Here is a 25,509-nt window from a genome sequence, read left to right as displayed (position 1 = left end):
AGGGTTCTCAAACTGGGGGTCCAGACCCCTCCGAGGGTTACAAGGTTCTAGCTGTCAGCCTCCACCCCAAACCCCACTTTGCATCCAGCATTTATAATGCTGTTTAAAAACACTTTTTTGTATATTTAATTTATAAGGGGGGGGTCACACTCAGAGGCTTGCTGTGTGAAAGGGGTCACCAGTACAAAAGTTGGAGAACCCCTGATGGAGTCTGACCTCCTGCAGGACACAGGCCAGAGAACCTCAGCCATTCATTCAGTGTCAAGCCCAGAACTTCTCGTGGAGCTACAGCATATCTTTAGAAAGAGATTTAAAGGTCCAGGCTACACTACAGACCTATTCTGATGGGATCCTCAGAGTACAACCTAGACTGTGAGACCGCTGAGTCCCCTTAAGCACGTCAGCCTGGTTTGTCTCTCTCACTGCTGTCCTAGTGACAAACAGCAAAACCCCATCCGGGTGCTGTGATCCCGCAGGCAACAGGCAGGGACACACCCAGCGAAATTGCATGAATGCTCTTAAGCCGCTCATGAATTATACAGAGAGAGACACCAGCAAATCTCCCCAAGCCTTGCACCCCAGTGATGTCCTGTCTTACCCTGCTCATGGCCTTCTCTTGAACAGTGCAAGCTCATTAATTAGTTCGCCACTTCGGCAAAGGAAAGTGGAAATGCACCAGCCTTTGTAATCTGGCCAATTTCCCCAAGCACTTTAGACAAACTCATAGGTAAGGATAAAACATTAAACTAAGAGTACTAATTACAGAAAGAGATTTTAAGTGATTATAGGTGTTAGGCACAGAGGTCAAAGTTGGGTACATAAGAAATAAAAATAGAATCGCAGTCTAAATTCTAACTTTAACAGACTAAGCAGCTTTGAATCCAACAGCTTTTCTCACCCCACTGGATGTTCCAGGCAGTTTACAGTTCTTAATACGGAGGCTGAGTTCCCTTTTCAGCCTGGGACCAATCTCCCCACTCCAAAGTCTTTGTCTTCCCAACAGTCTTCCAGGTGTTGAGATGGGGGAGGAGAGAGGCCAAATGATGATATCACTATCCCTCTTTTATACTTTCCTCCAGCTGCTAGAAAGATCCTTGCTGAGTCACAGGAGTGAGGCCCCCTCCAGCTTGTCCGTGCCCTCTGCCAAGTCTCTGGGGGGGGGGGGGGGGGCATTGGGAGAGTGGATTCCCTTTAATGGGCCATCAACGCCTCTCTGGCCAATCTAGATGTAAATCTGTCTTTTCAGGTTTCAGAGTAACAGCCCTGTTAGTCTGTATTCGCAAAAAGAAAAGGAGGACTTGTGGCACCTTAGAGACTAACCAATTTATTTGAGCATAAGCTTTCGTGAGCTACAGCTCACTTCATCGGATGCATATCGTGGAAACTGCAGCAGACTTTATATATACACAGAGAATATGAAACAATACCTATTCCCACCCCACTCTCCTGCTGGTAATAGCTTATCTAAAGTGATCATCAAGTTGGGCCATTTCCAGCACAAATCCAGGTTTTCTCACCCTCCGCCCCCCCCCCCCCCCACAAACTCACTCTCCTGCTGGTGATAGCCCATCCAAGGTGACAACTCTCTACACAATGTGCATGATAATCAAGTTGGGCCATTTCCTGCACAAATCCAGGTTCTCTCACCCCCTCACCCCCCTCCAAAAACACACACACATAAACTCACTCTCCTGCTGGTAATAGCTCATCCAAAGTGACCACTCTCCCTACAATGTGCATGATAATCAAGGTGGGCCATTTCCAGCACAAATTCAGGTTTTCTCACCCCCCACCCCCATATACACACAAACTCACTCTCCTGCTGGTAATAGCTCATCCAAAGTGACCACTCTCCCTACAATGTGCATGGGAGCTGGCTCTGGGTATTTCCCGCTTACCACATGTTTCAGCCGCAAACACATAGCAACACTTCATAACTTCACACAGAGTGGCAGAACACACAATTCATCAGGATAGTAACGTTCAACAGATCAAGACTTTTTGAGTGACACCTCACAGGGTGTACTCTGTACGGAACATACCATAATCCTATCGCAGGGGTGAATATGGCGGTTCCAGGGTGTGACTTAGAGGTCCCGTGTCACACCTATATTGGTATAAATACGTCACACAGGGGTGTGAAAAATTCACATCCCAGAGCAACATCGTTATACCCATGTAACCCCCTGTGTGGACACTGCTATGTTGGCGGGATTGCTTTTCCCGTCAGCACAGCCACCGCCTGCCGGGGAGGTGGATTCGCTACGCCGATGGGAGAGAGTTTCATGGAAGCATTACCGCGGTGCAGCTGCATCGGTGCAGCCTTGTGAGTGTAGACGTGCCCAAAGACTTCAAGAGATGGAGGATCCACCCTGGCCCTAGGTAAGTTGTTCCAATGGCTAATTACCCTTGCTGTTAAAAAAAATGCATGCCTTCATTCGAGTTTGAACTGGTCTGTGTTCCTCTAGTTATTATGTAGTCCTGCCTTGAGTGCAGAGGCCTGGACTAGACAGCCGACTGAGGTTCCTCCCAATCCTACCCTTCTATGATTCTTCTATGATTCCTTTTCATTTATGAACATTCCAGTTCTTCAGAGGGGGAAACCATGTAAACATTTATTCCGGAGACATAAAGTGCTCTTTGGAGAAGGGGAGTGACTCCACTGTTGGGGTTTGGCTCAACACGGCCTTCAAACCCTGTGAGAACGAAGACCCATTTCACTTTTCAATGCTGTGCATTTGAACATTTCTGCTTTGCTTGCTCTGTGGAGAGGAGTTCTATGGTAAATGCAAACCCGAACCTCGTTACTCCAAACCCCATTGGTTGGTTCCTGTATCACAGTCATGTTTCTTATGTCCGCTAAACCGTCCTACTTTTTCTGATCTCTCTCCAGGCCCTTCAGTCATTTTCCTAGCGCCTGTTTCTAGACCCCCCTCTCACTTTCTACTTGGTCCTTTTTGAGAAATGAATACAGCATTTCCCTTGAGGGCTCCTCATTCATGTCTATAATTGTGTTTAGAATGTTTTAAGTCTTCTTCCCTATCTCGTTCTTTATTCACACTAATGTTTTGTTTGCTCTGCTTTAACCACCCCCGTGCACTGAGCAGATGTTTTCATTGAACTGTCTTTAATGATAAGCCGGTCTTTCCTTTGAGTGGTTACATGTAATTCAGAGCCCATTAATCCGTATGAATTGTTCAGATTTATTCCTTCCAATGCACATCACCTTTTGCCAACTCTGAAACTCATCAGCCATGCCCTGGAGCTGTTCAGTCCTTCTGGAACAATTCATGGCCTTCTGTAGCCTTAACTAGTTTAAATAACACGTTTCATCTGGCATTTTTCACTGCTCACTCCCTGTTCCAGATCATTAATAAATATTGTTGCTCCTTTGGCCAAGCCATTAGCCAAAAGTCAGAGTCTTGAAGGGTTGTTTCTGTTAGGAGGAGACATTGCTGAGATGAGACTGGTGTATTCTTGGCATAATCAGGTCTGTTTACAAAGGACGGATCCAAAGGGTATATCTACACTGGAATCAAGAGGCATGACTGCAGCTCATATAGGCTTTTCCAAGACAACTTTGATAGCTTAGATCAAAATTAGCTCGTGTAATAATAGCAGCATAGCCAAGATAGCGGGGGGGAGTTGCATGGACTAGCCTCCCAAGTACATCCCCGCCAAGGACCTTAGGTATCTACTGGAGTGGTTAGACCATGCTATGTAGCCATGGGTGGTAAGAATTGAGGGACAGTTGGGCCTGTTCCACCCTTTATGCCCTGAAGTTGGTGGAGGAGGAGGGGTAGGGTGATGTGAGGACATCTAGGCCACAGGCCTGGCCCCAGCAGACCAAAAAAACCTGCTCTCAGAAGCATGGGACACATGTGCACCAAGGCTGGAATCCAGGTGGACAACACATCTCAAAGAACCACAGTTACGGTCAAGCAAGTAACCATTCTTTGCCTAACTCAGAAATCACCGAGTCTGCTGCTCTGTGCCCAAGAGGCTCCATCTCTTTGCATCCTCTCAGAGTCACGCTTACATTTCCTTCTCCAGGCTTTTTCCTCCAATACACACACACACACACACACACACACACACACACACACACGGTCATTCAAGCCTGCCTCCAACGCCTCTGTTTGCAACCAGGGAAACCCCTCAGTCTAGGCAGCTTGGCATCTCAGATTGTTTGTTTGCAGCTGGTTTTACAGCTACTTAGAAAGAGGCATAATTGATCCTTCTGGCAAACACACATTAGCTTTAACGAGGTCTGTGATTGTCTTTGGATCCAAGCCCTCACACCCATAGCAGCTTTTAGCACCTTTCAGCATAACAACATATGGAACAACATTGCTCCTAATACAGAACTGTCCAGCCCCCTGCTGCTAACCTTTGGCCGTGAGGAAAATCCACCATTTATTTCCTGTTTCAGAGGAGCAGCCGTGTTAGTCTGTATTTGCAAAAAGAACAGGAGGACTTGTGGCACCTTAGAGACTAACCAATTTATTTGAGCATAAGCTTTCGTGAGCTACAGCTCACTTCATTGGATGCATTCAGTGGAAAATACAGTGAGGAGATTTATATACACAGAGAACATGAAACAATGGGTGTTACCGTACACACTGTAACCAGAGTGATCACTTAAGGTGAGCTATTACCAGCAGGAGAGCGGGGGGGGGGGGGTGACCTTTTGTAGTGATAATCAAAGTGGGCCATTTCCAGCAGTTGACAAGAACGTCTGAGGAACAGTGAGGGGTGGAATAAACAAGGGGAAATAGTTTTACTTTGTGTAATGACCCATCCACTCCCAGTCTCTATTCAAGCCTAAGTTAATTGTATCTAGTTTGCAAATTAATTCCAATTCAGCAGTCTCTCGTTGGAGTCTGTTTTTGAAGTTTTTTTGTTGAAGAATTGCAACTTTTAGGTCTCTAATCGAGTGACCAGAGAGATTGAAGTGTTCTCCGACTGGTTTATGAATGTTATAATTCTTGACATCTGATTTGTGTCCATTTATTCTTTTACGTAGAGACTGTCCAGTTTGACCAATGTACATGGCAGAGGGGCATTGCTGGCACATGATGGCATATATCACATTGGTGGATGTTCAGGTGAACGAGCCTCTGATAGTGTGGCTGATGTTATTAGGCCCTATGATGGTGTCCCCTGAACAGATATGTGGGCACAGTTGGCAATGGGCTTTGTTGCAAGGATAGGTTCCTGGGTTAGTGGTTCTGTTGTGTGGTGTGTGGTTGCTGGTGAGTATTTGCTTCAGGTTGGGGGGCTGTCTGTAAGCGAGGACTGGCCTGTCTGCCAAGATCTGTGAGAGTGATGGGTCGTCCTTCAGGATAGGTTGTAGATCCCTGATGATGCGTGGGAGGGGTTTTAGTTGGGGGCTGAAGGTGACGGCTAGTGGCGTTCTGTTATTTTCTTTGTTGGGCCTGTCCTGTAGTAGGTGACTTCTGGGAACTCTTCTGGCTCTATCAATCTGTTTCTTCACTTCAGCAGGTGGGTATTGTAGCTGTAAGAATGCTTGATAGAGATCTTGTAGGTGTTTGTCTCTGCCTGTCTCTTAGCCAGTTTCTGCTCCAGGACAATACTTTGCCTCTCCTCCCAGAACCATTCCATTTTCTTACTTGCATCTGGTGAGGGACTTTGTCAGAGACTCTCAAACCCAATATAAATCGCATCAGCCAGTTGTCCTTTATCCTCTGCTTTCACTCACAGTCTTCTAACAGATCAGGGAGGCAAGAATTTCCATTACAGCAGCCACGCTGTTGTCTCTCTTTATCAAGTATCAGGGGGTTGCCGTATTAGTCTGTAGTCACAAAAACAACGAGGAGTCCAGTAGCACCTAAAAGACTAACAGATTTATTTGGGCATATGCCCAAAACTGTTAATCTTTAAGATGCCACCGGACTCCTCGTCGTTCTCTTGTATCGTGATCCTTTAGGTATCTTATAGTTCTATTGCGAATTGTTTCCACCAATTTACATGACAGCCGCCCATCAAAGTGCATTGGGACAGGTTTCAGATGCATCCGATGAAGTGAGCTGTAGCTCACAAAAGCTCATGCTCAAATAAATTGGTTAGTCTCTAAGGTGCCACAAGTCCTCCTTTTCTTCTTTCAAAGTACATTAGGGCACTTTTAGTGCATGACCACAGGGTCAATCTGGCCACTTCGGGGTGGCAAGACTCCAAGCCCGGGTCAGTTGACTTGGGCTCGCTGGGCTCAGACTGCCAGGCTAAAAATAACAGGGCAGCCGTTTGGACTCAGGCTGGAGCCCAGACTCTGTAACCTGGTCAGCAGGGAGGGTCCCAGAGCCCGTGTTTGTTTTTCCTTAGTGTGTGGAAGGCTGGTGCACACCCCAGCTGGCCACACACTAAATCTCTGTATAGACAAGTTCTAATGACCAGGATCGTCCCGCCAGACATTTCAACAACAGACAGACACTTGCAGCTTCATCACTTCCACTTCAACAGACACTTGCAGCCCTCCAGCCCTCTGCTGTAGTATCCAATGTTCTGTCTGACCAGTGCCGATAGGGCCCCCATTAGCCTAGTATGGGAGCGCCTTGCAATTTCTTAGTTATATGCAACTTCTCATTAGCATAAATTATCTGCGTATATGGCCCTCAGTGCTGTGATATCTGAGCATCTCCTCCTCATTTGTGGATTTTATTTCCCCCCCGCTCCCCCTCCCACATCTCTTTGAGGCCGGGAAGTGCTGTTCTACACATTAAACCAATGGGGACCTGTGGGGTAGGGCAGAGTTAGTGACCTGGCCAAGGTCATGCCGGGAGCCTGTAGCTCAGCCAGGAACTGAACCTGGGTTCAAGCTGTTAACACCCCCAGTGTCTTCCGTTGAACATTCCACTACCACCCCCTGCAGGACTCCCGGGGGTACTGCAGCCAGCGGGAGTATCTGTTTTCGTGGAGCCATGCCGCTAGGGAGCTGGGGTGTTGATCCCCCCCACCCCGTTAAAAGCTTGCAGCACTCGCTTTTCGGGTAAGCATTTGGATGCCATCTTTACGGTAGAGTTCTGGGAAAGGTTCCTTGCAGGAGGAACACTGCCCTCTTCAGGACAATGGGGTGTGCTACTAAGATAGATGGAATATAGGGGCCCACAGAGTCCAAGATGCCCCAGCCGCTCTCCAGCATTCCACAGTGTTAAATAAATTTCGATATACAGTGACCTGACACCAACTGAAAATCCTTTGACCATTTTATTACAGACACAGAAACAGAAACAGTTAAAGCATTTCAAATGTAAAGTATTAAATAAGGTTTTCATGTTACCTACATCCCTTGTTCCCTTCCCCTTTAGCTGGAGAGCGCTTTTAGGAGCAAAAAACCCCTTGTGCGACAGTCTCTTAGAAGATACCAAAGATAGCTAGCTGTCCTGCTTGGGGAATGTAGAAGAAGTTAGTCGAGATGCACTGAAAGTGGTGGTGGTAAAGTTCGATCCCCTTTCCAAAGAATTAAAAGCAAGACAGCCACCTACAAAAGGGGAGAGAAAAGAACAGCAAAGACAGAAAATGCAGCTTCTGTCTCTGGCACTGAACCCCGCAACCTCACTGCTGCAAAAACACAGACACAGCCCACAGTCTTATATCAGCCACTCTGAAACCTGGCAAACTTATACCAGCATTGGGCTGGTTAGCACATTGCTTTTAGCTGCCTCTCTGCTCACAGGCTTACAGCAGTGTTGCAAAATATGCAGGCTTGTCTGGCTAAAACAGATTAGGAACAGTCAATGTGGATTCACCAAGGGCAAGTCATGCCTGACCAACCTGATTGCCTTCTAGGATGAGATAACTGGCTCTGTGGATAGGAAAAGCGGTGGATGTGATATACCTTGACTTTAGCAAAGCTTTTGATATGATCTTCCACAGTATTCTTGCCAGGAAATTAAAGAAGTATGGATTGGATGAATGGACTATAAAGTGGATAGAAATCTGGCTACATCATTGGGCTCAATGGGTAGTGATCAACGTCTCGATGTCTAGTTGGCAGCCGGTATCAAGTGGAGTGCCCCAGGGGTCTCTCCTGGGGCTGGTTTTGTTCAACATCTTTATTAATGATCTGGATGACGGGATGGACTGCACCCTCAGCAAGTTCACAGATGACACTAACTGGGGGGAGAGGTAGATACGCTGGAGGGTAGGGATAGGGTCCAGAGGGACCTAGACAAATCGGAGGATTGGGCCAAAAGAAATCTGATGAGGTTCAACAAGGACAAGTGCAGAATCCTGCACTTAGGACGGAAGAATCCCATGACTACAGACTAGGGACCGAATGGCTCGGCAGCAGTTCTGCAGAAAAGGACCTGGGGATTACAGTGGACGAGAAGCTGGATATGAGTCAATAGTGTGCTTTATTCCCCTCTATTCAGCACTAGTCAGGCCACATCTGGAGTATTGTGTCCAGTTTTGCCCCCCCCCCCCGATCCATCCTCTTTGGAACCCCCTTTCAGGTAGTTGAAAGCAGCTATCAAATCCCCCCAGTTTTGTTTAGTCTGCAAAAAAGAAGAATGAGGGGGGATTTGATAGCTGCTTTCAACTACCTGAAAGGGGGTTCCAAAGAGGATGGAGCTAGACTGTTCTCAGTGGTACCAGATGGCAAAACGAAGAGTAATGGTCTCAAGTTGCAGTGGGGGAGGTTTAGGTTGGATATTAGGAAAAACTTTTTCACTAGCAGGGTGGTGAAGCACTGGAATGGGTTACCTAGGGAGGTGGTGGGATCTCCATTCTTAGAGGTTTTTAAGGTCAGGCTTGACAAAGCCCTGGCTGGGATGATTTAGTTGGGGTTGGTCCTGCTTTGAGCAGGGGGTTGGACTAGATGACCTTCTGAGGTCCCTTCCAACCCTGATATTCTATGATTCTATGACAGCTATGCCGGCAAACCCTTTCCACTCCAGATAAGGTCTTGGGATCGCTGCTATTTCAAATGCTGTGTTGTCCCAGCAATTGAGGGCATTCATAGAGAGCCTCGTTCTTACATACAAATGAAGGGTCTGATCCTGCAGACACTTAAGAAGGTATCTTCACTCCCATGAGTAATCCCATTGAACTCAATGGGGTTGCTCCTGTAAGTAAATGTACTTTGCAGGCGTAAGCATTTGTGGGATGGAACCTGTAATTTTGCATTTTAAGGGTTCCCAATTAATATTACGTGGCTAAAGCTAAGCACTCAATAAACCAAACTTGGTTTTCAGCTCAGCTACAGACAACTGAATTGACTACAGGACCCTGGATGATGCTTTGAATGGCAGAGCCAAACTTTATTCAAACGAAAAACGATGAGTTAAGCAAACAGGCCTACGGTTGACACTGATGTTACCATGATACACACATCGAATGATGGAATGGTGTATCAGTGGGTGATCCACCGACAACAGCATGACCAGCCTTCTTACCCTGTAACCTAACAGTACCCTCTGGATGTTAATTGGAGTGCTCCTAATTTAGCAAGGCCACTCATTTTATTCTCCTTTGTAATACTAACTCATATTAAGCCAACCCATTACCATATTCACATTTTAGCCGCCTCTGTAGTGGCTCTTTACATCAGAAACTATTTAAATTAACATCTGTACCAAGGCTCTCCCCACACTGTCACTGTAGGGAGCATTTCAATAAAACATTCCACACCCTCAAACACTTATTACAAACTGCGCTAAAACCAGTTAGAACCAAAACATGGCCCCAGTATAAGCTGGGCCGGATCGTTGCTAACATCAGTTTTCCCATTTTACTGTCTCCAGCTTAGCTCTAACTTTTGCTCCCACTAACAAGCACAATTTCCCATACTCCTCTTTTCTTAGTCTTTCTTAGGTCAAACCCTAACATCTGCTTATTTCTTAAGAAACAGACCGAGGGGTGACAGTGGACGAGAAGCTGGACATGAGTCAACAGTGTGCCCTTGTTGCAAAGAAGGCTAATGGCATTTTGGGATGTATAAGTAGGGGCATAGCCAGCAGATCGAGGGACATGATTGTTCCCCTTTATTCGACATTGGTGAGGCCTCATCTGGAGTACTGTGTCCATTTTTGGGCCCCACACTACAAGAAGGATGTGGAAAAATTGGAAAGCATCCAGCGGAGGGTGACAAAAATGATTAGGGGACTGGAACACATGAGTTATGAGGAGAGGCTGAGGGAACTGGGATGGTTTAGTCTGCAGAAGAGAAGAATGAGGGGGGATTTGATAGCTGCTTTCAACTACGTGAAAGGGGGTTCCAAAGAGGATGGATCTAGACTGTTCTCAATGGTAGCAGATGACAGAACGAGGAGTAATGGTCTCAAGTTGCAGTGGGGGAGGTTTAGATTGGATATTAGGAAAAACTTTTTCACTAGCAGGGTGGTGAAGCACTGGAATGGGTTACCTAGGGAGGTGATGGAATCTCCTTCCTTGGAGGTTTTTAAGGCCCGGGTTGATAAAGCCCTGGCTGGGATGATTTAGTTGGGGCTTGGTCCTGCTTTGAGCAGGGGGTGGGACTAGATGACCTCCTAAGGTCCCTTCCAACCCTGGTATTCTATGATTCTATGAACCAAACACATTTTATAGGCTCCAAATCCCAACTGCTTGTGTGTGTGTGTTAGGATTGCCAAGTGTCTGGTTTTTGACTGGAACGCCAGGTCGGAAAGGGACCCTAGTGGCTCCAGTCAGCATCGCTGACCGGGCCATTAAGAGTCCAATTGGCGGCATAGTGGGGCTAAGGCAGGCTCCCTGCCTTCCCTGGCTCTGCGCACCTCCTGGAAGCAGCAACATGTCCCTGCAGCCCCTAGCTCAGGGGCAGCCAGAAAGGCTCCATGCACTGCTCCTGCCCCGAGCACCAGCTCCACAGCTCCCATTGGCTGGGAACAGTGGCCAATGGGAGCTGTTGGGGCGGCGCCTTTGGGCCAGAGCAGCGTGCGGATCCTCCCTGGTCCATAGGGGCTGCAGGGACACGTCACCACTTCTGGGAGCCACCTCAGGTAAGCACTGCTTGGAGCCCGCCCCACATTCGGAGCCCGCCCCACACCCTGAACCTCCTCCCCCAGCCCTGAGCCCCCTCCCATGCCCCAACTCCGTCACAGAGCCCGCGCCCCGCACCTCCTCCCATACCGCAACCCTCTGCCCAGCCTGGAGCCCCCTCCCACACTCCAAACCCCTCGGCTCCACCCCCCAGCCCTGAGGCCCCTCCTGCACCCCTGCCCCAGCCTGGTGAAAATGAGTGAGTGAGCAAGGGTGGGGGAGAGCGAGTGACGGAGGGAGGAGGGATGAAGTGAGCGGGGGCTGGGCCTCGGCGAAGGGGTGCGGCAGGAGCGGGGCCTCGGGCAGGGGGGCGGGGCAAGGGTGTTCGGTTGTCTGCAGTCAGAAAGTTGGCAACCCTAGTTGTGTGTGTATATGAGAGAGAGACCCTCTTGCAGGAAACATTTTTACTCTCTTTGACATGCTAGTTTTGTAACTTAACCTACTGCTGCTACTTGGGGCTGAAGTATTTGCTGTGACCACCTTGCTAGCCCCCAAAAAAGAACAGGGGGACTTGTGGCACCTTAGAGACTAACACATGTATCTGAGCATAAGCTTTCGTGGGCTACAGCTCACTGTGGTTCGAACATGTTCTCTCCATTTTTGTGAGCACTTGTATCCGGACAGCAGAAAACCATCACCCTATTTTTACTGTTGCTTAAAAAGGGAAATAAATGTTTATCGCTGTCAGCCATAGGTGCGTTTCTACCTATGTTGGTCTGGAAAAGGAAGTCCCACCCCCCACTAGATGGCAGTAGACCATCACTTGTTGTTTGCCTTTCCTCGTTTTGCTCTACAAGAACCGGTGTACCTTGCACCGCTGCGGTGCTGCCTCAGTGGACCAGGCTCCCCACGCGCACGAGATGTGGCTGAGAAATCATGAGTTTTTAATTTGGCAACACTGGAGGAAGCCCGGTCACAGTCCCAGGGCCCCAGAGTGCTGAGTGTGGCTCAGACACAGAACAAATGGTCCCCTCATCCTTTTACAGCTCTCCTCTTTGTAAGAACCCTGCTGGGGGAGGGATAGCTCAGTGGTTTGAGCATTGGCCTGCTAAACCCAGGGTTGTGAGTTCAATTCTTGAGGGGGCCATTTAGGGATCTGGGGCAACTATGGGGGTTTGGTCCTGCTTTGAGCAGGGGGTTGGACTAGATGACCTCCGGAGGTCCCTTCCAACCCTGACATTCTATGATTCTATGAATCACAGCAGATCAGGGTTGGAAGGGACCTCAGAAGGTCATCTAGTCCAACCCCCTGCTCAAAGCAGGACCGATCCCCGACTAAATCATCCCAGCCAGGGCTTTGTCAAGCCTGACCTTAAAAACATCTAAGGAAGGAGATTCCACCACCTCCCTAGGGAACCCATTCCAGCGCTTCACCACCCTCCTAGTGAAATAGTGTTTCCAAATATCCAACCTAGACCTCCCCCACTGCAACCTGAGATTGTTGCTCCTGTCTTAGTTGACGCTATGTAACGTACTCCATGGTCTGAGCCCGACGGGCTCCCAGAGTTTCATCATTCTAAAGGGGATTTGCATAAAGCTTTTCAAAGGGGTTGTGGGGGAACTATGTAAGATTTAAAAGAACAGTCACAGGTATTGCGACGCACCCGGGAATCTGTTTGATTAGCAACAACTTTATGTAACCTACACATTGTGACAAAGTTCCTGCTCTATCTTGGTGGGTCTTGCGCTTAACGGCGGATTTGCTCACCTTGGAGCTTCACGGCAGCCCTCAGCTTGGCCGTTTTTCTGAACCCACAGCCCAGGTCGACGACTCCTGTGTCTGACCAGGAGTTGGGAGGATTTGGGAGGAACCTGGGCCTGCCCTCTACTCCGGGTTCCAGCCCAGGGCCCTGTGGAATGCAGCTGTGTAGAGTGCCTCCTGGAACAGCTGGGCGACAGCTACGACTCCCTGGGCTACTTCCCCATGGCCTCCTTCCAACCGCTTCTTTATCCTCACCACAGGACCTTCCTCCTGGTGTCTGATAATGCTTGTATACCTCAGTCCTCCACATTCTCACTCTCAGCTCCTAGTGCCTCTTGCTCCCAGCTCCTCACACACACATCACAAACTGAAGTGAGCACCTTTTTAAACCCAGGTGTCCTGATTAGCCTGCCTTAATTGATTCTAGCAGCTTCTTGATTGGCTGCAGGTGTTCTAATCAGCCTGTCTTAATTGTCTCCAGAAGGTTCCTGATTGCTCTGGAACCTTCCCTGTTACCTTACCCAGGGAAAAGGGACCTGCTTAGCCTGGGGCTAATATATCTGCCTTCTATTATTCTCCTGTAGCCATCTGGCCCGACCCTGTCACAACCCTGTCTGAATGGTACAACAGATGCTATTTTCTGTCCCTGCCAGTAGATAGCACTCTCTATATAGACGAGCCATATACACTGAGGCCTGGTCTACACTGGGCGGGGGGGGTGGGGGGAGAATCGATCTAAGTTACGCAACTTCAGCTACATGAATAACGTAGCTGAAGCGGATGTACTTACATCTACTCACCGTGGTGTCTTCACTGCAGTGGGTCAACTGCTGATGCTTCCCCGTCAACTCCGCCTGCATCTCGTGCCCTGGTGGAGTACCGGAGGCGACGGGAGAGCGCTCGGCGGTCGATTTATCGCGTCTAGACTAGACGCGATAAATCAGCCCCCGCTGGATCGATCGCTGCCAGTCGATCCTGCGGGTCATGCAGCCAAGCCCTGAGACAACATTTTGTAATGGGAGGTGTGGGGGCAGGGAGAGGATGAGGATTACAGTGGTGGGAATAGATGGTTACTTGCTTATGGAAATAACGTCGTGGGTTTGCGACCTTTAAATTCCTGTCTTTGTACAAGCGGCGGGTATGGATGTATATATCCCTTACCTGCGTAGGTCTCTGGGCCACCACTGGACAAATAATACGTGGTTATAAAGGATGATTTACAAATAGTGTATTTTAAAGAATACTTATCCGTAGTGCTGCTCACCCAGAAAATGAGCACCTAATCAGGGGCCAGCTGCGAAAATGCTGGTTTCAATGGCTTGCCCAGCATCACACGGGGCCTCTGTGCCAGAGACAGGGCCTGAATCTAGTTTTCCAGCAGGGCATTCAACTGTCTTACCATGAGACCCTCTTTTTTTTCTTCCCGCAATTCCCGCCTCATTCGCTGCTTATCTGCCACTTTTTTGCAGCGAGAGTCAGGGAGCCTACAAACAGCAGCCTCCTTCAGTACACAGCCCTGATCTCATTCATCCAGCCTGTGCATGGAATGGGGCAGGGGTCCTGTGGGGGAAAATGGTATGTGGTCATATACTCAAAGAGTACTGCGTAATGCCCACGGGGGCAGAGTTAAGGTTATACAATCCACATGCTTTATACTGCAGCATTTGGTACTCTGGGTCATGGGAGGAGCCAGGGATGCTCGGGCAATATTTTATAGGCTGATCCCGATCCCTGGAGCACTTTGGACACAGGCTACAGATTTGTGTTTCACCAGCAACTGAGAGGCCCAGTCAGCTACTGCCCCAAGGGCTGGAAGCTGCTAGCTGGGGAGCTCCCCAGAGGGTTTGTTCGCTGCCAGGGTCCAAAGTGTTTGACAGGAGTGAGGGACACTGACAATTCTCCAGCTCTGAAGAGTCCAGGTGACTCACGATCACACTACTCCGGTCACACTGCAAAGAAGATCCGCGTTTTGACGTGTGAGCTGATGTACAGAAACTGTTATGTGGAGTTAAGCTCTGAAGAAAACAGAACCTACTATGGCCACACGATAGAGACTGATGAATCATGTCTGAGAGAAGATCAGAGAGAAATGGGTCTGTACGTGTGTGTGATAAAGTGCGTTATGTTGAAACGATGCCCTGAAATATATGTAAGACGGCAAAGTGTTGCTGTCAGTGTGAGTGACACCAGGAGATTTACAATCTAATAGCTTTTCTTTAAGCGTTAGCCAGAAGTATTCCATGGACCATTTACAGTGCTGGGTGTGTGTTAATTGGTTACTCAGAAATTGTGTCTCTCCCTTTGAAGCTGACTAGGAACTAGACTCACCTACTTGAGGTTAAACTGTGTGTAATACTTTCTGAAAAGTCATGGAAAGACAGACTCTGGCCTGTGATTCAGCAAAGGGTCAAGCTGAGGTGCAGACAAAAAAACGGGAGCATAAAGGTACCAAAATACTGTCTCGGTACCACCTAGTCCATTACAGTTGTCCAGGTAGCCTTAATTCTGGCATTTCCTACATGTCAAGAATTCTTTTAAAAGAGGGTTTGGCTGGGACAGGGGATTGTCTGCAGTATATTATATATATATAAGCAGGGTATATTTAAACAAATCCCGCTTCTTTTCACGTAGGTGAATCCCTTTAGGGACAGAATTTGCCGAGTGTTCTCCATGGATGGCACCTTTACGTTCGGGGATGTCTTAGGCATGGCCTCTGTCTTCAGCGACAAAGCTAGTCCCCGTCTAAAAATAGAATATGCCTTTTGCATTTACGGTAAGAGGTCCCACTCCACCAGCAGCAAGATTTAACAAGCCAACAAAGCGCCAAGCCGTCCCCAGGGTGCGTGGCGAGATCGTGCAGGGTTTCATCTGGGCTCCTGGGACACAGGGTTTTACTGCACTGGTGTTGTGACGGATGAGTTAGCTTTTGACGTGTGCGTTTTAATAACCCATGCGCTTAAAGCCTGCAGCAGCTACTCATTTATGCATTGGAACAAATAGGCCAAGATTTTAAAATGTAACGAGTGATTTCGGGTGCCCGTCGTGCGCCTGCTCCCAGGGGTCAGGTTCTCAGCCAGTGCTGAGCAGCCCTTTGAAATGCAGGCAGTGACATGCCCCAGCACTTCCCCGCTCCCTGCCCTTCACGTGAGGCAGGCTTGTCTGTGCCCGCTGTGGATCAGCTCCCTGAAACCAACAGCCTCTGGCAGCGCAAATGGTGCCCTCCAGGTCTCGATAGTGACAGACACTCACCAACCCCCGAGGTCTCAGAGCGTCTCTGGACCCTCACAGAACTGCCAGGCCTGCTGTTCCCAACGGAGCAGGGCACACCGGCCTGTAAGGTCCAACTCAGGATCAGCACTTTGCCGCGCACCACAGCACTGAGATAGACGGATAGTGAAAAGAAGAACAGGCTTACTGTCAAAGACTGGAGAGCCAAGGGATAGTGAACGAGGATATAGGAAACAAATGGCTACATGCGAAACGAAATCAGACCATGCTTTCTAGACACCAGACTTAACTAACAAGTCACGCTCTTGTCTAAAGAAGCTTATCGCACCCAAAGGTCTCGCCGCATCTGGCTGAGATCCTTTCTCATGAAGCAAGATCGCTGTCCTTGTTTCCCCTCAGTGAAGGGTGCCTGGGCGTCCCCTTTGCCCCTCTCACCCCCCCCCCCCCCAATATACTCAAGCAAACCTCAAGATCAGGTTCTCTTCCCCAGCCGGGTTTCTCTTCCTGTTAATTCCTTTCTGGACTTCTTTCTTACACTCCCTCATTTGCATTCAGTCCACACTGCTTATAGGGGACCCCTTGGGAACGAGACAATACTCAGTTTACATGAAAACAGATAGCGGGGAAGGCAGACGCTGCCTCTTTCATTACCTCTTTGTCACCTTGGCTGTTGCCTAATACCTCGATGCAGACTTGAAGGACGTATTTTCACCCTATGTACATAACTCCTTAGATAGGATCTGTACACACATTGCACAGTGATATCAATGGCCAGTGTCACGCCAGCTTCCATCTGAGGCCTTTCATGACGCTCTTTGGTGCACCTTACCGTACACCCAGAATTAGGAGATTCCTACAACCCCTCGGACAGGAGGCATTAAGAGGTTCTTGGGGCACACCGGCATCTTCAGTTGGGTATGTAAGCATGCAGGCACACAGAATTACCTGTCACTTTGGAAAATCTTGGCCTAAATTATTATTTATTATCTGTATTATTGTCATCACCACCATATCTACTCACCTCGCACTTATTCATGGATTTTGCTTTCTCCTGTGAAGTAGGGAAGGACTGTGATCACCACCTCACAGGTGGGGAGCTCATGCACTGGGTAGACAGCGGCCCAGATTTTTAAAGGCATTTAGGAGTTGCTATGCTCCACGTTGCAATGCCTAATACAGGGGTCAGCAACCTTTCAGAAGTGGTGTGTCGAGTCTTCATTTATTCACTTTAATTTAAGGTTTCGCATGCCAGTCATACATTTTAACCTTTTTTAGAAGGTCTCTCTCTATAAGTCTATATACTATATAACTAAACTATTGTCATATGTAAAGTAAACAAGGTTTTCAAAATGTTTAAGAAGCTTCATTTAAAATGAAATTGAAATGCTGATCTTACGCTGCCGGCCCGCTGCCAGCCTGGGGTTCCGTTCACCTAGGCCGGCAGCAGGCTGAGCGGGGCCTGCGGCCAGGACCCCAGCTGGCAAGGGGCCGGCAGTCAGAACCCCAGACAGGCAGCGGGCTGAGTGGGGCCGGCAGCTGGGACCCCCGACTGGCAGTGAGCTGAGCCGCTCAGCCTGCTGCCTCTCAGCCCGCTGCTGGTCTGGGGTTCTGTCCACCGGTTCCTGCCAGCCAGGGTCCCGGCTGCCGGCCCCGCTCAGCCTGCTGCCGGTCTGGGGTCCCGGCCCTGACCACATACAGTGGGTACCTACCTTCTCCCTGGTTCTGGCCATTCTCTTCCTCTCTCTCTGCACTAAGCTGAGGGTGGGAGTGCACTGAGCACAGGGCTGGGGGTGAAGGAGCAGGCTCGGGGTTGGGGTGCAGGGTCTGGCCAGGAGCTAGAATGAGGGCGGGGGCTCAGGGTTGGGGCAGGAGGTTTGGGTATGGAGCACTTACCTGGGCAGCTCCCATTTGGTGCAAAGGGTGCAGGTAGGAATGTGGGGGGGGGGTGCAGGAGCTCCCGTTTGGTGCTCAGGGTGGGGGTGAGAATGTGGGGGTGCAAGAGTCAAAGCACAGGGTGGGGGAGGCTGGGTATGTGTGGGGGTGCAGGAGTCAGGGCAGGGGGCTGGGGGTGTGTGAGGAGGATGCAGGAGTCAGGGCATGGAGGGGCTGGGTATGTGTGGGGGGTGCTGGAGTCAAGGCTGGGGTCGTGGGGGGTGCAGGAATCAGGGCAGAGGGCTGGGAGTGTGTGAGGAGGGTGCAGGAGTCAGGGCAGAGGGCGTGTGAGGGGGGTGCAGGAGTCAGGGCAGAGGGTGTGGGGGCTGGGTATGTGTGGGGGATGCCAGAGTTAGGGCTGGGGTCATGGGGGCATGCAGGGATCAGGGAAGAGGGCTGGGGGGGCGTGGGGGGTGCAGGGGTCAGGGCAGAGGGCTGGGGGTGTGGGCTGGGGTCATGGGGGTGTTCCCAGCCCCCCGCCCAGAGCGGCTTACGGCAGGGGGCTGGAGGGGATATGCCCTGATTCCACCCCCCTTCCCCAAGGCCCCGTCCCCACCTCTTCTCCGCCTCCTCCCCGGAGCAGCGAGCGTGCTGCGGCTCCGCTTCTCCCCCTCCCTCGCAAGGGCCATCAGCTGATCGGCAGCAGGGAGGGAGAGGAGGAGGGGCAGGACCCCAGCACAGCGGGGGGGAGGGGGGAGCCTGCCTGCCCTGCAGCAGCAGCCGGCAGGACCAAGCTTCTTCACCCTGCCCCTGCGGGGGAGGGGCGGAGATCGGGCCGGGGGGCCAGGATTTTTAATGGCACGCTGCTGCCTGCCGGGGTCCCGGCCTGGGTTCGGCAGCGGGTGCTGAGCGGGGCCGGCGGCTGGGACCCGGCAGGCAGCAGCGTGCCATTAAAAATCGGCTTGCGTGCCGTCTTGCGCCCTGGCCTAATACCTTTAAAAACCTCAGTCTAAGTGACTTGCCCAAGGTCACACAGGAAGTCTGTGGCTGAGCCCGGAATTAAACACAGGTGTCCCGAGACCAAGTCCAGCACCTGATCCACCACACCAGCCTTCTGCACCTAACATACGTTGAGTCCAATAAGCGCAAGTTGCTCCAGCAAAGCTTGGTGGGAACTTAGACTCAGAAACGTTCCGCCCCACCCATCTTTTTCTGAGGGTGTTTGGCTGTGTCCTCGTCACCCCCTTGTAGTCAGACCCTGCCTCCTTCGGAGGGGGCTACACTGTCACCACACGCATGCCACCGATGGCTCTGCAGAGTTGCCCTTGTGCTGACCAGGAGCACGTCTTCCTGGTTTCCGTTTCCAACGGGCAGCAGTTACGAGAGGAAGGGTGGCTACCTGCCTGCACGTTCTCTCTTCAGCAGGGCTATTTCTACCCCCTCTTTGGGCCCCATGCCCGCAATTCCTCTACCTCGGACTCCTCCTAAAATGGTCCCCACCTGGAGCAATTCCACAGGCGGGGAGGGATGAGTCCTGCCTTCACTCATGAATTTGCTCAGGGCCCCACCACTTCAGCCAAGTGCTGAGCTCCTAGTCATGGTGGGCCCAGGGTAGGTACCACAAAGGGAGGAGGTAGGGATCATAATGAAAGGAACAATCTTTAAACTATAAGTAGGACTGGTCAGGAAACAGGAAATCTTTTTCCCCACAGAAATCTTGATTTTTGTGGTGAAAAATTTGAAGACCAAATTATTTCAGTTCTGAAATGTTGCCGTGATGCCTTGTGGGAGCTATAGTTGAGGGCCTCATGCTCCCTTTCTTCTCTATAGGCCAGGCTCCCTGGTTAGACTACAATTCCCATGATGCACCACAGTCTCTTCTCTTGGAGAGGGGACATGTTGTATCATGGGAGATGTATTCTGGTAGAGGAGCTCAGCGCATGGAGGAGAATGGGGTTACGGAGCACCTGAATTGCAACTCCCATGAGGCACTGCAGCAGTATATCCAAATAGTGATCAATGGCTCCATGTCTAGTTGGCAGCCGGTATCAAGTGGAGCGCCCCAAGAGTCAGTCCTGGGACCGGTTTTGTTCAGTATCTTCATAAATGATCTGGAGGATGGCGTGGATTGCACCTTCAGCAAGTTTGCAGATTACACTAAACTGGGAGGAGAGGTAGATACGCTGGAGGGTAGGGATAGGATACAGAGGGACCTAGACAAATTGGAGGATTGGGCCAAAAGAAATCTGATGAGGTTCAACAAGGACAATTGCAGAGTCCTACACTTAGGATGAAAGAACCCCATGCACCGCTATAGACTAGGGACCGACTGGCTAGGCAGCAGTTCTGCAGAAAAGGACCTAGGGGTTACAGTGGACAAGAAGCTGGATCTGAGTCAACAGTATGCCCTTGTTGCCAAGAAGGCCAATGGCATTTTGGGCTGTATAAGTAGGGGCATTGCCAGCAGATCGAGGGACGTGATCGTTCCCCTCTATTCGCCATTGGTGAGGCCTCATCTGGAGTACTGTGTCCAGTTTTGGGCTCCACACTACAAGAAGGATGTGGAAAAATTGGAAAGAGTCCAGCGGAGGGAAACAAAAATGATTAGGGGACTAGAACACATGACTTATGAGGAGAGGCTGAAGGAACTGGGGATGTTTTGTCTGCGGAAGAGAAGAATGAGGGGGGATTTGATAGCTGCTTTCAACTACGTGAAAGGGGGCTCCAAAGAGGATGGATCTAGACTGTTCTCAGTGGTAGCAGATGACAGGACAAGGAGTAATGGTCTCAAGTTGCAGTGGGGGAGGTTTAGATTGGATATTAGGAAAAACTTTTTCACTAAGAGGGTGGTGAAACACTGGAATGCGTTACCTAGGGAGGTGGTAGAATCTCCTTCCTTAGAAGTTTTTAAGGTCAGGATTGACAAAGCCCTGGCTGGGATGATTTAGTTGGGGCTTGGTCCTGCTTTGAGCAGGGGGTTGGACTAGATGACCTCCTGAGGTCCCTTCCAACCCTGATATTCTATGATTCTATGAAATATTTTGATTTGGGAACATTTAGTTTTTCAATGAACATTCAAAATGTTCTGTAGACCCAAGACACTTTTCAAACACAAATGCATTTAACAAGGCTCCAGTCTTCCACTGAGAAACAGTTTCCACTGAAAAATATCAACCAGTCTTCATTGTCAATTCTGTTTAGCCTCTTTGGGGCAGGGAACATGGTTTTGGTCCATTTTATGCAGTGCCTAGCCCCATGGAGCTCAGGCCTCCTGCAGTCACAAATTGTAAAAAACCCCAGGTCCAATTAGTCTTCTCATTGCATTTTCAAATGGCTCTTGCCAACAGATTTCAATGAGAACGGCTTTATCAACGAGGAAGACCTGCAGAGCATCATCCAGCGACTGTTAAACAGCGACGGCCTAACGGAGGAAGAGCTCATCACACTGACAAACCATGTACGTGTCCACGTTCCTACTATATGGTTTGTTCACATGGTATCCTCTGTGGCTTCACGGTGTTACCAATCACGCTGTTATCGCTCTTTCTGGGATGGATTGTTTTACCTTTAGCCTCATACTTTATAACACAACACCTGCTGGGTCTACCTGAACATAGCAGTGCTAATCCTTCTCTCCCCTCTGTGGCTTTTGTCTGTCTCTCTCCCATCCCATCCCAACAGGTGCTGGAGGAGGCCGACCTGGACAATGACAACATGCTGTCCTTCGCGGAGATTGAGCACGCCATGTCGAAATCGCCCGATTTTTTACAGTAAGTGCGATTATTGTGACAGGTGGATGAAACAGACAAGTGGGAGGGGTGGGGGGAGGACATGGGAAAAGTAAAGGAGGTCATGTTGTACAGCAGGCAGCTGGCTCCGCTTGCCTCCTGCCTAGATGTTGGATTGCACTGTTCTCTAAGCAAGGGCTTACGTGCCATTGGAACCATTTACCAAGGGTCGGGATGGATACTCCCATCACTAAACGAAAAGGAGGACTTGTGGCACCTTAGAGACTAACCAATTTATTTGAGCATGAGCTTTCGTGAGCTCATGCTCAAATAAATTGGTTAGTCTCTAAGGTGCCACAAGTCCTCCTTTTCTTTTTGCGAATACAGACTAACACGGCTGTTACTCTGAAACTCCCATCACTGGCATTTTTCAATCAAGATCGGCTGTTTATCTGAAAGCTCTGCTCTAGGAATTATGGGGGAGCAGGTCTCTGGTCGGTGCTATGCAGGAGGTCAGAACAGATGATCACGGTGGTCCCTTCTGGCCTACAAAAGTAATGCCTGATCTTGTGCTAGAAAAACAGGCTATTGAAATATTCTAGGTGTCATGGATCCACAGGATCAGTGCTACAATCTCAGCTTTGGAACGGACTTTAGGAGGAGCCCCTGCAAAGTGCCAGACCCCCTGCAATGTGCTAGACCCCCAAGGGGTCTCACTCGTCCTTTGGTGAGCATCATGTACCCTCACCACCTCCTTAGACTGAACCTCTGGGGCTCCAGCACTCCCCTTTCACACCATGAGCTCTGTTCATCGGGTCCAACTGAGCCAGACTCCTGGTAGAGACTTGTCTGCTCTTCAGGGATTAATGCGCCCAGCATTGCAGTGACTCTCAACCAGTGTTGTCAAAATAGTCAGCTGGAATCCAGCCGAGAAAGTCCGTAGGTTATCATGGAGATCGGTAGGTTAAAGCATAGCCCAAGTCCACTCTGGTTAGCCCACAGCCCAGCCAAGCTGTAGTGAACCCCATTGTTTAAGTTCTGTCTGTCTCTCCTTCTGACCCCCTTGGTCAGTTCCCAGATGAGAGCCCCGACTCCTTCCAGCAGCCAACACTTATCCCTCCACCTCACACCTTCCCAGTCCTTTGTTCTCCAGTGGGGAAATCCCTCTCCCTTAGGGTTGTTGGGGGTCAGTGTCCTGGTGACTGGCTTGGCCATTGTCTTCTCAGAACCTCCATTGATATGAGGCCGGGTTTTTTCTCAATGCTCCATTCAGGCCCAGGCAGCTAGGCGAGATTCAGACCTGGGCCTCCTGGGCCTGGTCTACACTAGAAAATTCGGTCGGTTTCACTACATCAGTCAATAGTGTGAAAAATCCACACCCCCGAGTGATGCATTTAAACTGTCGTAATCCCTGGTATAGACAGTGCTAGGTCGCCAGGAGAATTCTTCCATCAACCTGGCTACCACCTCTCGGGGGGATGGTCCGGGAGAACCCCTCCCATTGGCATAGGCAGTGTCCACACCGAAGCGTTACAGCAGCACCCTGTGCCACCGGAGCATTGTAAGTGTAGACATGCCCCTAGCCTGCCCTGAGAGCAAAGAGCCTCCCCCGGCCCCGCCAACTGGGTAAGAATATGAAATATAGGGAAACTGAGGCACATATAGGCATCATAAAAATATTACAGAAAATTTCCACTTTGTCACATCTGGCAAAGGGAATCTCACCATGTGGGAGCAAATAATATTCCGAAGGTCTGATCCTGACCTCTGTACAACACTAGGCCCTCTGGGTTAAGCTGCAGGGCTGATTTCAAAGCAGCGGTTCTCAAACTGTGGATCTGGACCCCAAAGTGGGTCGTGAACCCATTTTAAAGATCCAGCATTAGACTTGCTGGGATCCAGGGCTGAAGCTGAAGCCTGAGCTCCACCCCCAGCCAAGGCGGCAGGGCTCGGGCTGTGGCCCCCTCTCCCCCCACCCAAGGCAGCAGGGCTCGGGCTGCGGCCCCCTCTCCCCCCACCCAAGGCAGCAGGGCTCGGGCTGCGGCCCCCTCTCCCCTCTCCCAAGGCGGCATGGCTCGGGCTGCGGCCCCCTCTCCGCTCTCCCAAGGCGGCAGGGCTCAGGCTGCAGCCCCCTCTCCCCCCACCCAAGGCGGCAGGGCTCGGGCTGCGGCCCCCTCTCCCCTCTCCCATGGCGGCAGGGCTCGGGCTGCAGCCCCCTCTCCCCTCTCCCATGGCGGCAGGGCTTGGGCTGCAGCCCCTTCCCGGGGTCATGTAGTAACTTTGTTGTCAGAAGGGGGTTGCGGCACAACAAAGTTTGAGACCCCCTGATTTAAAGGCTAGAGCTGGGCGAAACAAATGCAGCCAATAGCTTCCTCCTCAAGACACGCATTTGCGAATCCATATCCAGTCCACCAAATAGTTTTGACCAAACTGAGCAACGGAAATGTTTCGGTTTGGTTTTGACATTACCAAAACATTGAGAATTTTGGGGCGGGAGTCACAGCTGAAGACGGTGCCATTACCGCTTTCCTCAGACGGGCTACCCCAGGGGTTACAGCACTCACCTAGGAGGCAGGAAACGTGGGTTCAATTCCCCCCTCTGCCTGAGATAGACAAGAGGTGGGAACGTGGGTCTCTGCCAATGAAGCAGAGTGCCTTGGGCTATGGGATGTTTTGATCTGGGGCTTTCCCAATTTCTCCTGCTGATGCTAGTCCACCTTGTACGAGTGGCCCAATGACTCTTTGTTGTCATTCATAGGGGCACGGCACAGTCATTGGGCCAGGGAGTGCGTGTGAGAATGAATCTACAGCTTGGTGGTTTACAATGGCGCTTGTGTTGGTGCTGGGCCCACACTCACAAGGGGGCCCAGACCACGGACCCTGTCCCCCTGCTCCAGCCTGAGAACCTGCCCCCCGCTCAGCCTCTTCCCCCCATAGGCTCTCACCCTGCTCACTCCTCTCTGCAAGTAGCAGGCAGGGCCTCGGGGGGAAGAGGCCAAGTGGGGGCAGGGCCTCGGGGTGGCGCACAGGGGGAGCAGGGGGCCGGCCCACGGTCCAGGTGCCAGGGCCCACAAAAGATTAATCTGGGCCCGCTCACCAGCTCCAATGATTAACTCTTCTTTTGGAGTCACTGAAAGTTTGAAAAATGTCATGCCTGCGTCCTGCCAAAATGAAACTTTTCACGACTTTTCAGAGTTGCCGGCGAACCAAAAAACCCCATTATTTGCCCAGCTCTGTTAGAGGATGGACGTATCAGTTATTAGTACGCCTGGGCCGTGCTTTCCCACAACAGTGAAACAAGGGCCCAGCAAGGGCTGGTCACAAACTTGCCAGCGAAACGGTTTCTCGACGGAAAATTGGGGGTTTCGACCAGAATGAAATTTGCGGTGGTCAATTTCCGTTTCCCACAGTCAAAGAAATAAACAAACACCGTTTTCCCGGCTCTGTCCCTGCCCCGAAAGAGCTCCCAGTCTATACACAGGTTTCCCCCCAGAGGCGACGCATTGGGAGGCGTGTTTGCAGGCTCATGTCCTCCCCCCAGAGTTGCTGCTTGGCTTGTATTGAGCATGCTTACATGGACTGAGCATACTCAATAATCCTGCTAAAGTCGGCTGCCCTGAGGGTTGACAGGCAGGGGTCATCTGTCTCCCACTGAGTCTGCAGCCCTGTTTCCGGGTGATGCGGGGGTTCGCACAGGTCCACACTGCTTGTGACCCAACAGGAAGCGTGCAACTAATCACCGTCTTTCCCCAGTTCCTTTAGGATTAATTTCTGACCCCAGGGCACCGTGCAGGACCCAAGCAGGTTAAAAGGATCGCAAGGCAGCACATCGCTAAAGCCAAAACCTCTGTCAGTCCCGTGGATTGTTAGTGAGGCGTGTTTTGGATTCTGAAACAGCAAGAGAAGCAGGGGAGAGAGAGCCTACTGGACTTCAACCCTCAAAGCCCATCCTGTACTTTGGAA

At 50.4% G+C, this 25,509-nt stretch overlaps 1 protein-coding gene across 1 annotated transcript; it reads left to right on the top strand.

Annotated features, from left to right (window-relative positions):
• The first annotated feature begins 3,870 nt into the window (after positions 1 to 3,870).
• On the top strand, positions 3,871 to 21,592 carry LOC140908277 (calcium and integrin-binding family member 4-like). Its single transcript, XM_073335237.1, has 4 exons — positions 3,871 to 3,945; positions 15,350 to 15,491; positions 21,166 to 21,275; positions 21,500 to 21,592. The coding sequence occupies exons 1-4, from the start codon at positions 3,871 to 3,873 to the stop codon at positions 21,590 to 21,592; spliced, it is 420 nt and encodes a 139-aa protein (XP_073191338.1).
• The last annotated feature ends 3,917 nt before the right edge of the window (positions 21,593 to 25,509 follow it).

The sequence above is a fragment of the Lepidochelys kempii genome, chromosome 3 (genome assembly GCF_965140265.1).
Source record: "Lepidochelys kempii isolate rLepKem1 chromosome 3, rLepKem1.hap2, whole genome shotgun sequence".
In the NCBI taxonomy this organism is placed as follows: Eukaryota; Metazoa; Chordata; order Testudines; family Cheloniidae; genus Lepidochelys; species Lepidochelys kempii.
This window is presented reverse-complemented; position numbering and strand designations above follow the sequence as displayed.

Coding starts and splice junctions, on each gene's coding strand:
- LOC140908277 (XM_073335237.1), top strand. CDS start 3,871: ATGGGACACATGTGCACCAAGGCTGGAATCCAGGTGGACAACACATCT. Junction 3,946..15,349: donor CCACAGTTACGGTCAAGCAA/GTAACCATTCTT, acceptor CTTTTCACGTAG/GTGAATCCCTTTAGGGACAG. Junction 15,492..21,165: donor ATATGCCTTTTGCATTTACG/GTAAGAGGTCCC, acceptor TCTTGCCAACAG/ATTTCAATGAGAACGGCTTT.